The sequence below is a fragment of the Cervus elaphus genome, chromosome 6 (genome assembly GCF_910594005.1).
Source record: "Cervus elaphus chromosome 6, mCerEla1.1, whole genome shotgun sequence".
NCBI lineage: Eukaryota > Metazoa > Chordata > Mammalia > Artiodactyla > Cervidae > Cervus > Cervus elaphus.
The window spans coordinates 2,097,612-2,110,348 of NC_057820.1; the positions used below are offsets into that span (position 1 = coordinate 2,097,612).

A 12,737-nucleotide genomic window follows, 5' to 3' on the forward strand; every position below is an offset into this window, starting at 1 on the left:
CACTGTTAACATTTTTTGCTTTATGTCCTATGTACAAGTTTCTTTTTCAAAATTGGGACAAAGTGTACATGCAATTTTGTTATCTGTTAATTTCCACATAATAATCATTACCATTTTCCTGTGAGAAATACTCTTCTAAAAAAGACTCCTCAACTACCACCTTGGTCTGGGGCGTTTCTGTCTGTTGAGATGTGTTCATATTTCTGTACTGAAGTGCATGACATTTCATACAGTGCGAGATGAAGAAAGGCTGTAAATACTCTTAACAAGAAATTTTTAGTTAGTGACCACTTTTTCACTGTGTAGTTGTGATAAATTTTTTTGTAAATATTATTTGGTTGGATACTAAGTTTTTATTGATTTAGATAATGAATAATGGTTCAGTGACTAGTATTATACATAAATGTTTACGTAGTGACTAGTATACTGCATAAATGTTTACATATAACTTTTTTTTCTAAGAATTAATTCCTGGAAGTTGAGTTACTAGGTGAAACAACCTTTTTGTGGTTTTTTTTTTTTTTTTCCCTATTAGCTTATTGAAGTAAGATTTTTTTATCTCTTAAAATTGACCTGTTTTAAGTGTACAGTTAATGATTTTTGGTAAACAGAGTTGTGCAACCTTCACCACAATCCAACTTTAGGGTATTTCCATCATTTCAAAAAGATCTACTGTGCCTATTTGCAGTAACTCCCAACTCCTGCCCAGCCATAGGCAACCACTCGTCCACTTCCTGTCCCTCGAGGAACGTGTGCCTTTTCTACACACTTTATATAAATGAGGGCACACGGTCAGTAGATGGACTTTTGCGTCTGACTTTCTTTCACTCAGTTTTTGAAGTTCATCCATGCTGTGAGGTGTGTGCCCATCGTTTGTTCTTTTCATTGTTTAACAGTGTTCTGTTATCTAGGTAATACTGTATTTTATGTATACATTCACGAAGCGATAAGATTATTTTCACTTTTTGACTGTTATGAATCATGCTGCTTAAACTCTTGCCTCCAAGACTTTGAGTGGACATACGTTTTCGTTTCTTGGGGGTAGATGCTGGCAAGTGGGTTTTTATGGCTTTGGTACTTAACTGGGGAATCGCATGAACAGGAGCCTGGCGGGCTGTGGTCCACAGGGCCACAGAGTTGGACATGACTGAAGCGACTGAGCGGGCAGTGAAGTCACTGTCCAGAAGCGGGTCAGTCTGCCCTCCCACCACCAGAATGTGATCGTGCCTGAGTCTTTTCACCAAAGCAGGCATTTCAAAAAAGTTAAATATGTGTCAGTTTCTTAGGCCGTCATTGGTATTTCTTTTTAACATAACTTTTATCTTGTTTTAAAAATAATAACACGTTCACTAAACAAAACTCAGGAAAAATATAAAAACCTTTGTAGTCAAACTGCTCAAGGAAAACCAGTTGTATTTTAGTGGATAGCCCTTTGGTTTTCAGTGTGAAAGTCGCTCAGTCGTGTCCGACTCTTTGCGACCCCGTGGACTATAGATCCCATGGAATTCTCCAGGTCAGATTACCGGAGTGGGTAGCCATTCCCTTCTCCAGGGGTTTTCAGTGTGGTCATGTGCGTATCTTTGATTGCTTGTGAATTGTGCCTTTTCAGGGACTTGACTAGGTTTGTATGACTTGCTTGACCAAAGATCTTGAATCTTTACCATTTTCTATGAGTGACAGTAATTTATTAAACCTTAGGAAAAAATTGTATTTATGACCAGGTCTTCCTGGAGGAAAGAAACTTTAACTAAAGATGGTGGGGTTCGCACACCACTGTTTTCAAACAGTTGATTGTTTCTGGGAGTCACAGGCCCGCCTGTAGGTGTGAGTGCTTGCGCAGAGCCCCTGTGCCCCCTGCCTGCCCCTCAGAGCTCGCCTGAGAGGGGCCTCGGCTGGGACGTTGCCCCTGGGGGTGTGGGCGGTTCCGCAGAGAAAGTCCTGGGAGTGAGGAGGGACCCACCCTGCTGCCTCCTGCGGACTGCGGCTTCCTGCACCTGCTGATGCTGATCGAGATGGTTAGAGGAGCTCTCGGAAGGCTTTTTAACTCAGAGGATTTAGTCGTGTGCAGAGAGCCGTGTGTACCTGTGTGAACACGAGAAGAAAGTCCAGCCCCTGGTCATTTCAGAGCCAGGGTGTGGGGCATGGTCCTGCGTCGGGAGCCTCTGCTCCGGCGCGCCTGGCCAGTGCCGCCGCTCAGGGGACCTGTCCGTGGGTAGACGTTGTCGGGCTTGCCGGTGACACGGGGCGCGGGGCAGTCAGCAGGGGTTTCACATACTTTCTAAGGGAAGTAAACCTGACTCTTATGTTAGGCTCGTCCCAAAGCTGTTTTACAAGTGCGACCAAGGACAGGCTGACCCCGTGGTGGCCGTGGCGAGAGACCAGAGCAGCGTGTACCTGACGCTTCTCATGCACGAGACGCAGCCTCCGTCCCACTTCTCCGTCAGCACCGTAACCAGGTACGCTAACCGAGGCGCGGGGGCGCTCGTCTGAAGCCTTGCGTTTTCTGGAGAAGACGCTTCAGTGAGGGTGTTTGAGCAGGCGGGCTGCCTCCAGTAGGACGCTTCTTTCTTCAGGGTTCACCACCCGCCTCTCTGCGGGCTCTGCTGCTGCCGGGCCCAGTGACATCACAGGTCATGGTTTGTTACGAGCCACAGACTGACAACTGTATTCTTCTGTAGGGCTCTAATACTGTATCTTGTCCTTAAAATTTTCACTTTCTTTGTGTTATCTTAAGAGTATGATTATGTCATGGCATTAATTTTTAGCAGGCTATTATTTTTAGCAGGTGTTAATTTTAGCAGGCTGTTAAAGAGTGTCAGTGTTATTTAGGGTTATCCACTATTTAAGTGATTAGCAATTATTATTATTCACATGTTTTTGTAGAAGGTCTTTAAATACAATTTCAAATGACTAAACACAGCCCATTCTCTTGTTCTCAGATGAGTGGGATAGACTAAAAGTAATCAGCAGAAATGCTTTTTGAAGTTCTAATTTTCTTTAAAATTTCAGTTTGCCAGGAAGGCTGCAGAAATGATAATAAGACTGTTATGCTTTTAAAGAATTCTCTGTATTTTAAATGTTATTTTTAAAATTAGCGTTTATGTGATAATTTTTTATCCTGAGTGGCATTTTTAAAAAATACTTGGGCTAAATGACTTTTGAAGCCAAAATGTCCACGTGACAGTTTGTTCTGAATTTGAAACTCAGCTTGTCAAATTTTGAAGTTATTTTTTCTTATTAAATACCTCTTCTAATGCAAAGATTGTTTAAAAACATGGACATAATTTTTTTCTTAGATAATTTCCTTTTTTTAACCTCAAAACTGGCATTTTCTCTCTTTAAGCAGAAGCAATATAAGAATATTTCATTATCAGGAATTTGACAGGCTTATAATAAGTAACTTGTCAACAAGGTTGCATCTTCTAAATGTCATTAGATGCCAACAGAGATAGGTATAATATTTTATTAAAATTGGTTAGTAACTATAGCTGTGAAAAATTTCTAGTCCAAACTCAGACTGTCCTCTAGATATTCAGCTTTGTTTAGCTTGGTTCTGACATGATAAGCACAAATCCCGGTTGTACACTGTACTTGCAGGATTGTGTGAGGAGATAAACTGTGTTCCCCTTAGTCTGTATCGTTGAGTGCCTCTGGGGACAAGACCTGAGGGGAACGGAAGTGAATCTACACTCACCATGCCTGGGCTTCCTCCCTGTAGTTGGGGAATTAGAGTTTGTGTGTAACTACTAGGAGGGATTGAAATTGACATGTGCCATGAATGGAATACAGAAGAAGTGACAGCGGTTGAGACGTTGAGGTGGCCAGCAGCTAGCTCGTCGGTGCTCGTGGGATTCGCCCGTTCCGTGCCTCGTCTCTCCCTGGAAGGGGAGGGGGGCTTCGAAGCCGAGCAGAAGCCGCCGCCGCCGCCGCAGTCCCGGGCTCGAAGTCGCTAAGACTTCTCTCAAACTTGTGTGCTGAGGAGACTCAGATGTTGGCCTCAGCTCCTAGGCTGAACTCAGCAGATCGGCCCATGAAAACTTCTGTATTGAGACAAAGGAAAGGATCTGTCAGAAAGCAACATCTATTATCCTGGGCGTGGCAGCAAGGAAGAGGACAGGTAGTGGAAATCCTGCAATCGGAAAAGCAGACTGAAAGGTGACAAAGAAGCTGAAGATGGGTGGTGGAGAGAGGTATAACATTCCAGCCCCTCAAACTAGAAATGTTAGTAAGAACCAACAACAGCTTAGTAGACAGAAGACCAAGGATCAGAATTCCCAGATGAAGATTGTTCACAAGAAAAAGGAAAGAGGACATACTTATAATTCATCATCAGCTGCATGGCAGGCCATGCAAAATGGGGGGAAGAACAAAAATTTTCCAAACAATCAAAACTGGAACTCTAGCTTATCAAGTCCCACCTTACTTTCTAAGTCTCAAACTAATCAGAACTATGCCGGGGCCAAATTTAGTGAGCCACCATCACCACGTGTTCTTCCTAAACCACCAAGCCACTGGGTTCCTGTTTCCTTTAATCCTTCTGATAAAGAAATAATGACATTTCAACTTAAAACCTTACTTAAAGTACAGGTATAAAATGAGATAAAGTACTAACACACTTAACCCTTAGTCATATTTAAGGATAACTGGCAATTGTTTCAGACCAAATTCACTAAGGAATTTGTAAAACTGATTAACGTAGAAAATATAATTAGACTTCATCTTAATTGTTTTATGTGCACTGTGATGGTAGAATCAGTACAGTTTAAAATAACTGAATTATGCATAATTGTATTTGATCTCTTTACTAGTGTTCTCAATTGAGTAACCATACAAGTGAAACCATTCAAGTTTAGATTTGGGGAATGGTAAAGGAATCAACTTTTTATATTGCTTGTTGGGAGAAAATACTAAAGATTATCATTTCATGGATCAGCAGATTGACTTGTTAAGATCTGGTAAATCTGATTATAAGTATCCAGTTAAAGACATACAGGAGTTGAAAACTATTTGAATCTTTGAGACATTATTGTCCTAGAGACACCTATATCAGTATACCTAAACCAGTAGTATGACAACAGTCTGATGCACTGCCTAAAGAAAATGTGAAATTTTTTTTTTTTAAGAGAATAGTTGTATTTTAATGAACTGTGTGGTGGTGAATGTGGAAAGGGCACTGGGGCTATTTAGAATGAAACAAGTATACCCCATTGGCCCTGTTATGTGCAGTGGATAGGTGTCTGCCAACAAATGCACCAAAACCATTTTTTATAGAAACAGTATTTGGTGTTCAGAGTAGCTTTCAAAATACATTTTTGTATGATGGCACTGCACAAGCTATTCTGACAGTGATATGGCTTTAAATCATCCCTGCAAAGGTTTTTTAAAGTTGGGAGCTGTATAATGTGAAAGCTCTGCATACCTAGGAAAGAGCCATGTAAATACATGTAATAAAATTGTAGCATATGTAAAGTTTTGTTGGCATTTATCCTACAAAAATAGAATATTTTAGTACGAATTTGCTGAATGTAAGACATGGGCTCTTTTATACTATGGCCTAATTTTAAAGGTCAAAAAAAAAAACCAAACCCCCGTTTTTAAATTTTGCCCTTGTGCTGAAGTGCCAGTGTATGTATGTTATAATTGATCTTGCTGTAAACTATATTTCAAAGTAAATCGTAGTGTAAGAAGTTCTATATAACTGAAAAGGTTTTAAGCTGCTAAAACACTTGCTATTTTTGAGATGTGAAATGCAGTATGGGGTTATTTTTTTTCTTAAACCCAAAGATTAACTATTAAGCAGTCCCTCCAACCTTAAAGATTCCTTTTGGCTTTCAACAACTTGTGTAACCTATGAGTATAGTGTACAACGTCAGTGTATACTTTTTCTTGTCAACAGGTGCAACCCAGGGGACCAACTGATTGCAAACGATGTAATTTCTTGCATAATACCTTGATAACATTTTTGGCTTACTTTAAACATGCTAATTAAAACAGCCATCCCAGTAGTAAAAGTAAAGTGTGTGTATGGGGGGGGGATCTATTTTCTAATTTGGCAGCTTTTTTTATACTTTTAAGCAGAATAGCTAAATTGTTTCTTCAAATAAATTGAGGTGAGATAGTATTGTCCAAGTCAAATGATGATATCCTAAAAACAAGTTTTATATAGTACTTAATGTACATACATGAATTCGAAGCATGAAATTAAAAAATAAAATTGTTTTTCCCCCCCAAAAAAAAAAAAAATAAAAAAAAAATAAAAAAACAGAAGAAGTGACAGTCTTGTAGTGGGAAAGGACTTCCTTTTGTTTGGAATCAGGAGTAGATTCCCACAGGATGTAATTTAAAGCTTGCAAAACGGGCAGCTTTGGATCAGCTGATTTTAAAGGAAATTAGAACTTCATTAAAGCATTTCTGCTGATGACTATTGGTCTTCTGGTGTGGTTGGACATTGGAGGAGGGAGGGGTTATTTCAGCCGTCTTTATAGAATAATGACCACATTTATTTCCAGTCTTCCCGTAACTTAAAAAGTCAAGATTGCTTTAACTTCTTGTGGCCTTTAATCTTAAAATTTTAAATGCCATTTGAATTCTGAGAATGTCATAAACTTTAATGGGATATTTTAAGTCTCTCTGTATCTTTCTCGTTAGAATTTATAGAGGCTATAACCTGCTACCAAGCATCACAGATGTCACTCTGGAAAATAACCTCTCTAGAGTCATTGCAGCCGTTTCTCATGAACTGATCACATCGACCACGAGAGCGCTCACAGTAAGTCTCTTGGTTGGGCTAATGAGTTAATTTTCAGTAGTTTGCGTGGTCTGTTCTTTGTGATAGGGTAATTTTATTAGAGCTCTTACATGTGGGCTTCTGTTAATAAGACCCTGGTTTATGCCAACGAAAATGGAAACAACTATTTTCAGGTTATTAAAGTAATACATGTTTATTCTAAAAAAAAAATTCAGCCCATCTAGGAAGAAATAATAATGAAAACTACCATAATCCAAATTGGTAGTATATCAGAAGTTTAAAATATCTCTAAAATAATTGACTCAATGACTTTATAATATATATGAAGAGGAAAAAACCTTGGAAATACCAACAAAGATTTTTGTGTCATGTATATGTATCATATGTGTCATGTCATCTGTATCATTATTTATGATGCTAAAAGTACAAAAGAACTGTAATGTCCAAGAATCCTATATTGAATAAATTCTGATGATGACTAAATTCTGTATAGATGGTGATGTGTATAGTTATGCACCTATTAACATGATGCTTTGGAGCATTTGTAACAATCTGCAGAGTGAGCCTCTAGATTATAATATTGAGTGAAAAAAGGCACAGTACAAAACCGTGTGCTTGTGTGTAGTGGTTAGGAAAAATAATGTTCATGTAAACACATTTCTTACTCGGGAAAGTAATTGGCAGAAAATTACTAAAACTAATTTTAGAGCTATGAATGGTTATTCTTTTTAAGATATCACACGTTTTCTAAAGTGAGCACGTGTAATTTCCATCGTCAGAGAGGAGAATGGGACTCACCAGCTGAAACCTTGTCGTTTATTTTCTGTGACAGAAGGAGTGCTTTCCTTTTGTAAAAACTCAAGACAACTGTGATCAGACTCTCCTGATACATATAACAGTGCCTTTCAAACTTAAATACTGTTTGGGCTGTCTGTAGTTTGGGCTTCCCTTGATTTGTTCAAAATGTTATAAATTTTATTTGTCTTTATTGTGGCCTACATATGTCAGACGCTGTTCTAGGCTTGGGATGTAAAAACAAAAAGGAACCTTGCCCTGTGGTTCTTTCAGCCTGGTCAGGAAGATGGACGTTAATTAGCTTGAGCTCAGGAATGGCTGGTGCGGGTGGGGGGCGGGGAGCAGGGAAGGAAATTCCAGGTAGGGGGCGGGGGAAGGCACAGGAAGATTAAAGTCGAACAAGAGGAGGTGCCTCCCTGCTGGCCTCTCCTCCCTGGATGTAATCCAGCCTCCTTAAACCTGTATCTCGGCTGTCCAGCTGTATCTGAATTCTCAGGTGTGAACTTGTTCCCTGGGAGGACAGATGTCCTGTGCTTGGGTACAGAGCTCAATTCTGTTTTCACTGTTTGTACGTTTTATAAAGCGTAAAAGGGGGTCAGTGTAATAAGCCCTCATGGTGGTGAGTGTGATCTTATCGTTCCTTTCTTGTTTAGTTTGGATGCTGCGAAGCTCTGTGTCTACTTTCAACTGCCTTCCCAGTTTGCATTTGGAGTTTAGGTTGGCACTGCGGGTATGTATTTCCTTGGCACCTGACTGCCTACAGTCATGTGATACAAACATGGTTATACGGATCCTTTTTTTTTTCTTGTTAAGTCTTTCGTCAGTGTTACCTTTTGGGGAAGCACCCACTGGAATATCAGCTTCTCCTGGTCAGTTGTGTTGGATGCTAGTGACAGGAGACTTGGATGCAGTGGTCCCTGTGATTCTCTTGGATGAAATGCTCACACATCAACATCTGGAGGATTTCAGGGTGTGACTTGCAGTCTCATTGAAGGGAATTTGCATACGCTGGCAAAAGACTTTTCTAATAGGCTTGATTCTCTCCAAAATTATTCAGTATGTATTAAAAATTTAGAAACTTTCTTTGTTTGAAATCAGATGTGATCTATCATGCAAAGTCATAATCAGTTACAAGAGTCGTTTAGGAACTACTGTACTTACATTCGGAGAAGGCAATGGCACCCCACTCCAGTACTCTTGCCTGGAAAATCCCATGGACGGAGAAGCCTGGTGGGCTGCGGTCCATGGGGTCACGAAGAGTCGGACACAACTGAGCGACTTCACTTTCACTTTTCACTTTCATGCACTAGAGAAGGAAATGGCAACCCACTCCAGTGCTCTTGCCTGGAGAATCCCAGGGACGGGGGAGCCTGGTGGGCTGCTGTCTGTGGGGTCGCACAGAGACGGACACGACTGAAGTGACTTAGCAGCAGCAGCAGCACTTACATTAGCAGTTCTCATTTAAAAATGAAAAGGATTTTCCTCCAGTAGATGGCCCTAATGAAGTGAAGTGAAGTGAAGTGAGTCGTCAGTCGTGTCCGACTCTTTGTGACCGCATGGGCTATACAGTCCATGGAATTCTCTAGGCCAGAATACTGGAGTGGGTAACCTTTCCCTTCTCCAGGGGATCTCCCCAACCCAAGGATCAAACCCAGGTCTCCTGCATTGCAGGTAAATTCTTTCCTACCTGAGCCACCAGGGTATCCCAGGAATACTGGAGTGGGTAGCCTATCCCTTCTCCAGTGGATCTTCCCAACCCAGGAATCAAACCAGGGTCTCCTGCATTACAGGTGGATTCTTTATACTTTCAATCAGATCTGCTCCCTGATTTCATTTCTCAGTGATTTTTATGGACCTGTGGTTACAAGAAAGATGCTAGTTAACAATAGTAAAATCGCTTTATGACCCGGCATGAAATGAATAGCCATAATCCTCTGTTTGGTTCATAAGAGAAGGCAAGTCTTAGCTCAGCATTGTTCTGTAATTTGGTTCTGCTTCCAGAGTGCCCCCGCTGAGCGCCTCAGACGAGTCCAGGAAGAGCTGCACCGTGGGGATGGTCACGATGATCCTGACCCTGCTGTCCTCAGCCTGGTTCCCGCTGGATCTCTCTGCCCACCAGGATGCTCTGATTTTAGCCGGGAACTTGCTGGCAGGTATTGGCCGTGCGTTAAAACAGTTAGCTGTGGGTGAACTCGTCTCTGATTTCATTTGAGCGGGCAGTGCGTGCAGGTGTTGTCTTGGGCCCCAGGGCAGTAGGGAGGCACAGTGTGAGGGCTGCGTTCTCCAGGGGCCTGTAGGTTTATAGGGGCAGGAGGCAGCACAGCGGGGCTGTGGTGCTCCCCGCTGGGGACTAGGGCGGGGAGCAAGGTTTGTGGGCGGGCAGGAAATGGCACAGCACCAGTACCACCCGGGACACGGAACAAACGGTGTGATGTTTGAGAACTGGCAGTTTTGGGCGTCATGTGCGAGTAACGACGAGGATAGGGAATGTGGCCGGTGAGCAGTTCGTCTCCATTAGTGAGGACTTGGTCCGTTTGCTCTGGGAGGTCACTGGAGAGCTTCATGAAAGGGACTAACAATCGGGTCAGTATTTTAGAAAGATAACTTGGCTTATGCAAATACAGATCGGAGAAGTTAGGGAAACTCACAGTTAAGGCAAGATGGAGAGAGTCTGAACAAGATAATGGTTGTGGCTTGTGTTGAAGAAACCAGTTAAAGAGCGTGAAGGAGATAGAATCTGCAAGTCTCAGTCGCCAGCTGAACTTGAGTTGTCTTGATCAGGAAGGGGACGGTCGTCCTGGGGGTGTGTGAGGCTGGGTTCATGGCACGCGAGCACACAGGGAAGTGTCAGGTTGCTGTGGAACCCGAGGCGTCCGCTGACCCCAGGGGGTGTCCAGCAGACTCCCCATGTAGGGCTTTGAGTGACTTGGCCTTTGCCCCCACCCTGGAGCCGGGGGTGACGTGTGTGCCGTGTCACAGCCAGTGCCCCCAGGTCTCTGAGGAGCTCGTGGACCTCTGAGGACGAGGCCAGCGCGGCAGCCACCAAACAGGAGGAGGTGTGGCCAGCCCTGGGTGACCGGACCCTGGTGCCCATGGTGGAGCAGCTCTTCTCCCACCTGCTGAAGGTCATCAACATCTGCGCACACGTCCTGGACGAGGTGGCTCCCGGACCCGCAGTGAAGGTGACCCCGCCTCGGGCAGCTCTTCCCTGCAGCTCAGGTGGTGCAGGGCCTCTGTGCTGCTCTGCCCCTCCCGCCCCGCTCTTGATCAGATAAACAGAATCGCTCATGTCGTGACACTAGATAGAAAGCCAGATGTGACCCTCCCGTTCGCGTTTGGTATCATCTGTCATTCCCAGTCGCCTCTGAGAGGGAAGTAGCTGGCTGTGTTGTGGGGCCTTCGGCGTCGGCCAGGAAAGCTCAGAATTCAGGTGGCTCTCTCCCGAGATGTGCTGCCTTCCTTTGAGGCGCCACTCAGTACCCTCAGCTTCACAGCCAGCAGTCGAGTGACCGCACTCAGTACCCTCAGCTTCACAGCCAGCAGTCGAGTGACCGCACAGTGAGTTTGCGATGGACCGGTTCACTTGTATCTGCTGGCTCCCTCCCCACCGTCTCTCCCCCGTTGAGGACTCAGGTCCTCCTCTCGCTGCGTTTCGAGTCCAGTCTCCTCGCCAGACGCCTGAGTTAGTGCCTGCTGCCGACACTGGCCCTCTTTGTAAAGCCTCCTGGGCCCCGGACTCAGTCCACAGCTTTGGCTGTAGATTCTTTAACCCCTGCTGGCCTGGGCACCAGGCCGTATCAGTGCTCCCTGCTGAGGCCCGCCTGTGACTCTGGTGGGTGACTTTCAGGCCCCGACTCCCCTCTCCTCACGGCACCCAGGACCACCTGTCCTGTACTGAGACATTCTCTGATTGGTGCCGGATTCCCCGACTCCTGCTGCCCGGGCGCTCTCCTGCTTCGGTCCTCGTCCTGCCGTCCGTGCTCCCCAGGCTCCGTCCTCAGCTGCCTGTCTCTGAGCTTGCTGAGCCGGGCCATTCAGTACAGTGCTCTGCTCCCGCTGGGGCAGGAGCCTCTGGCCACGCATGGTGGCCGAGCCCCTGAGATGTGGCCCGCGCAGCTGAAAGATTGGACTTCATTCATGTTCAGTCGTCATCAGATTTAAATGGAACTGTCACAGGGGACGACGGGCCTGGGTGCTCAGCGCAGTCAGGTCTGCTCTCGTGCTTCGGTGTCTAAGCTGGGAGACCCCGGGCCTGTCTGCAGTCTGGTGTGCCGGCTGCCGCGGACACCTCTGCTCGGGCAGTTCCTGGACGTCTCGTTCAGGCTGCAGCCGGACTCTGGTCTCCCCCGCAGCTGGTGCCTGTGCGCATCTCTCACTCCGGTTTTTCAGGCGAGGAAATGGGAGTTACCACAGCCCTTCATTTTGGTCACCAAAGTCTTTGTTTTCTCCAGAGTTTCTTGCCCAAAGCCCATACGTGTATACACACACATATGCAGGCACACTTATGCACGCTCACACACAGGTGCACACACGCACGGACTTTCCTCTACGCTCACCACTGCCGTCCAGCTCAGAGTGGATGGGGCATCTCTTGTGGACCGCGCAGTGGCCTCTTTGTGTTCTTAGCTGTGCTGGGCCTTAGCTGCTGTGCACGGGCTTTCTCTAGTTGCGGCCACTGCTCTCTGGTGGCCGCGCTCGGCCTTCTCCCGCGGCCGCTTCTCTTGTTGCGGTTCCCCGGCTCTAGGCGCACAGGCGTCAGTAGTTGTGGCCCACGAGCTTAGTTGCTCTGCGGCATGTGGGATCTTCTTGGACCAGGGATCGAACCGTGTCCCTTGCATTATCTGGCAGACTCTCAACCACTGGACCACCAGGGAAGTCCTGCAGTAGCCTCTTTGGAACAGCATTATCAGTATACCATACGGTTTCCGTGTCATTCACATACCATACACCTCCCCCATTCAAAGTGTATAGTTCAGTGTGTGTTAGTACACCCAGAATTGTTTGGCCAGCTCTACAGTACATTTTGGAACCCAAAAAGGAGTGCTGTACCCATTGACTGTCACCCCCCAGCCCTCCCATGCCCCCCAGCTCCAGGCAGCCACTAACCCTCTTTCTGTGTGTGTTAGTCGTTCAGTCACGTCCGACTCTCTGTGAGCCCGTGGACTGTAGCCCACCAGACTCTGTCCACAGAATT

At 45.0% G+C, this 12,737-nt stretch overlaps 2 protein-coding genes across 4 annotated transcripts in view; both read left to right on the forward strand.

The window, feature by feature from the left end:
* Positions 1-12,737, forward strand: part of HTT (huntingtin) — a 124,398-nt gene that overhangs the window by 53,898 nt on the left and 57,763 nt on the right. For all 3 annotated transcript variants that reach the window (XM_043906045.1, XM_043906047.1, XM_043906046.1), the window contains 5 exons: positions 2,310-2,456; positions 6,649-6,769; positions 8,197-8,273; positions 9,545-9,696; positions 10,523-10,725. In XM_043906045.1, coding sequence (XP_043761980.1) covers positions 2,310-2,456; positions 6,649-6,769; positions 8,197-8,273; positions 9,545-9,696; positions 10,523-10,725 — 700 coding nt within the window. The remainder of the gene's footprint in view (positions 1-2,309; positions 2,457-6,648; positions 6,770-8,196; positions 8,274-9,544; positions 9,697-10,522; positions 10,726-12,737) is intronic.
* Positions 3,797-6,270, forward strand: LOC122696277 (proline-rich nuclear receptor coactivator 2-like). The gene has a single exon (XM_043906050.1). The coding sequence runs from the start codon at positions 4,174-4,176 to the stop codon at positions 4,591-4,593; it is 420 nt and encodes a 139-aa protein (XP_043761985.1). The 5' UTR covers positions 3,797-4,173; the 3' UTR covers positions 4,594-6,270.

Bases quoted from the DNA above. Each gene is read 5' to 3' on its own strand.
- LOC122696277 (XM_043906050.1), top strand. From the start codon at position 4,174: ATGGGTGGTGGAGAGAGGTATAACATTCCAGCCCCTCAAACTAGAAAT.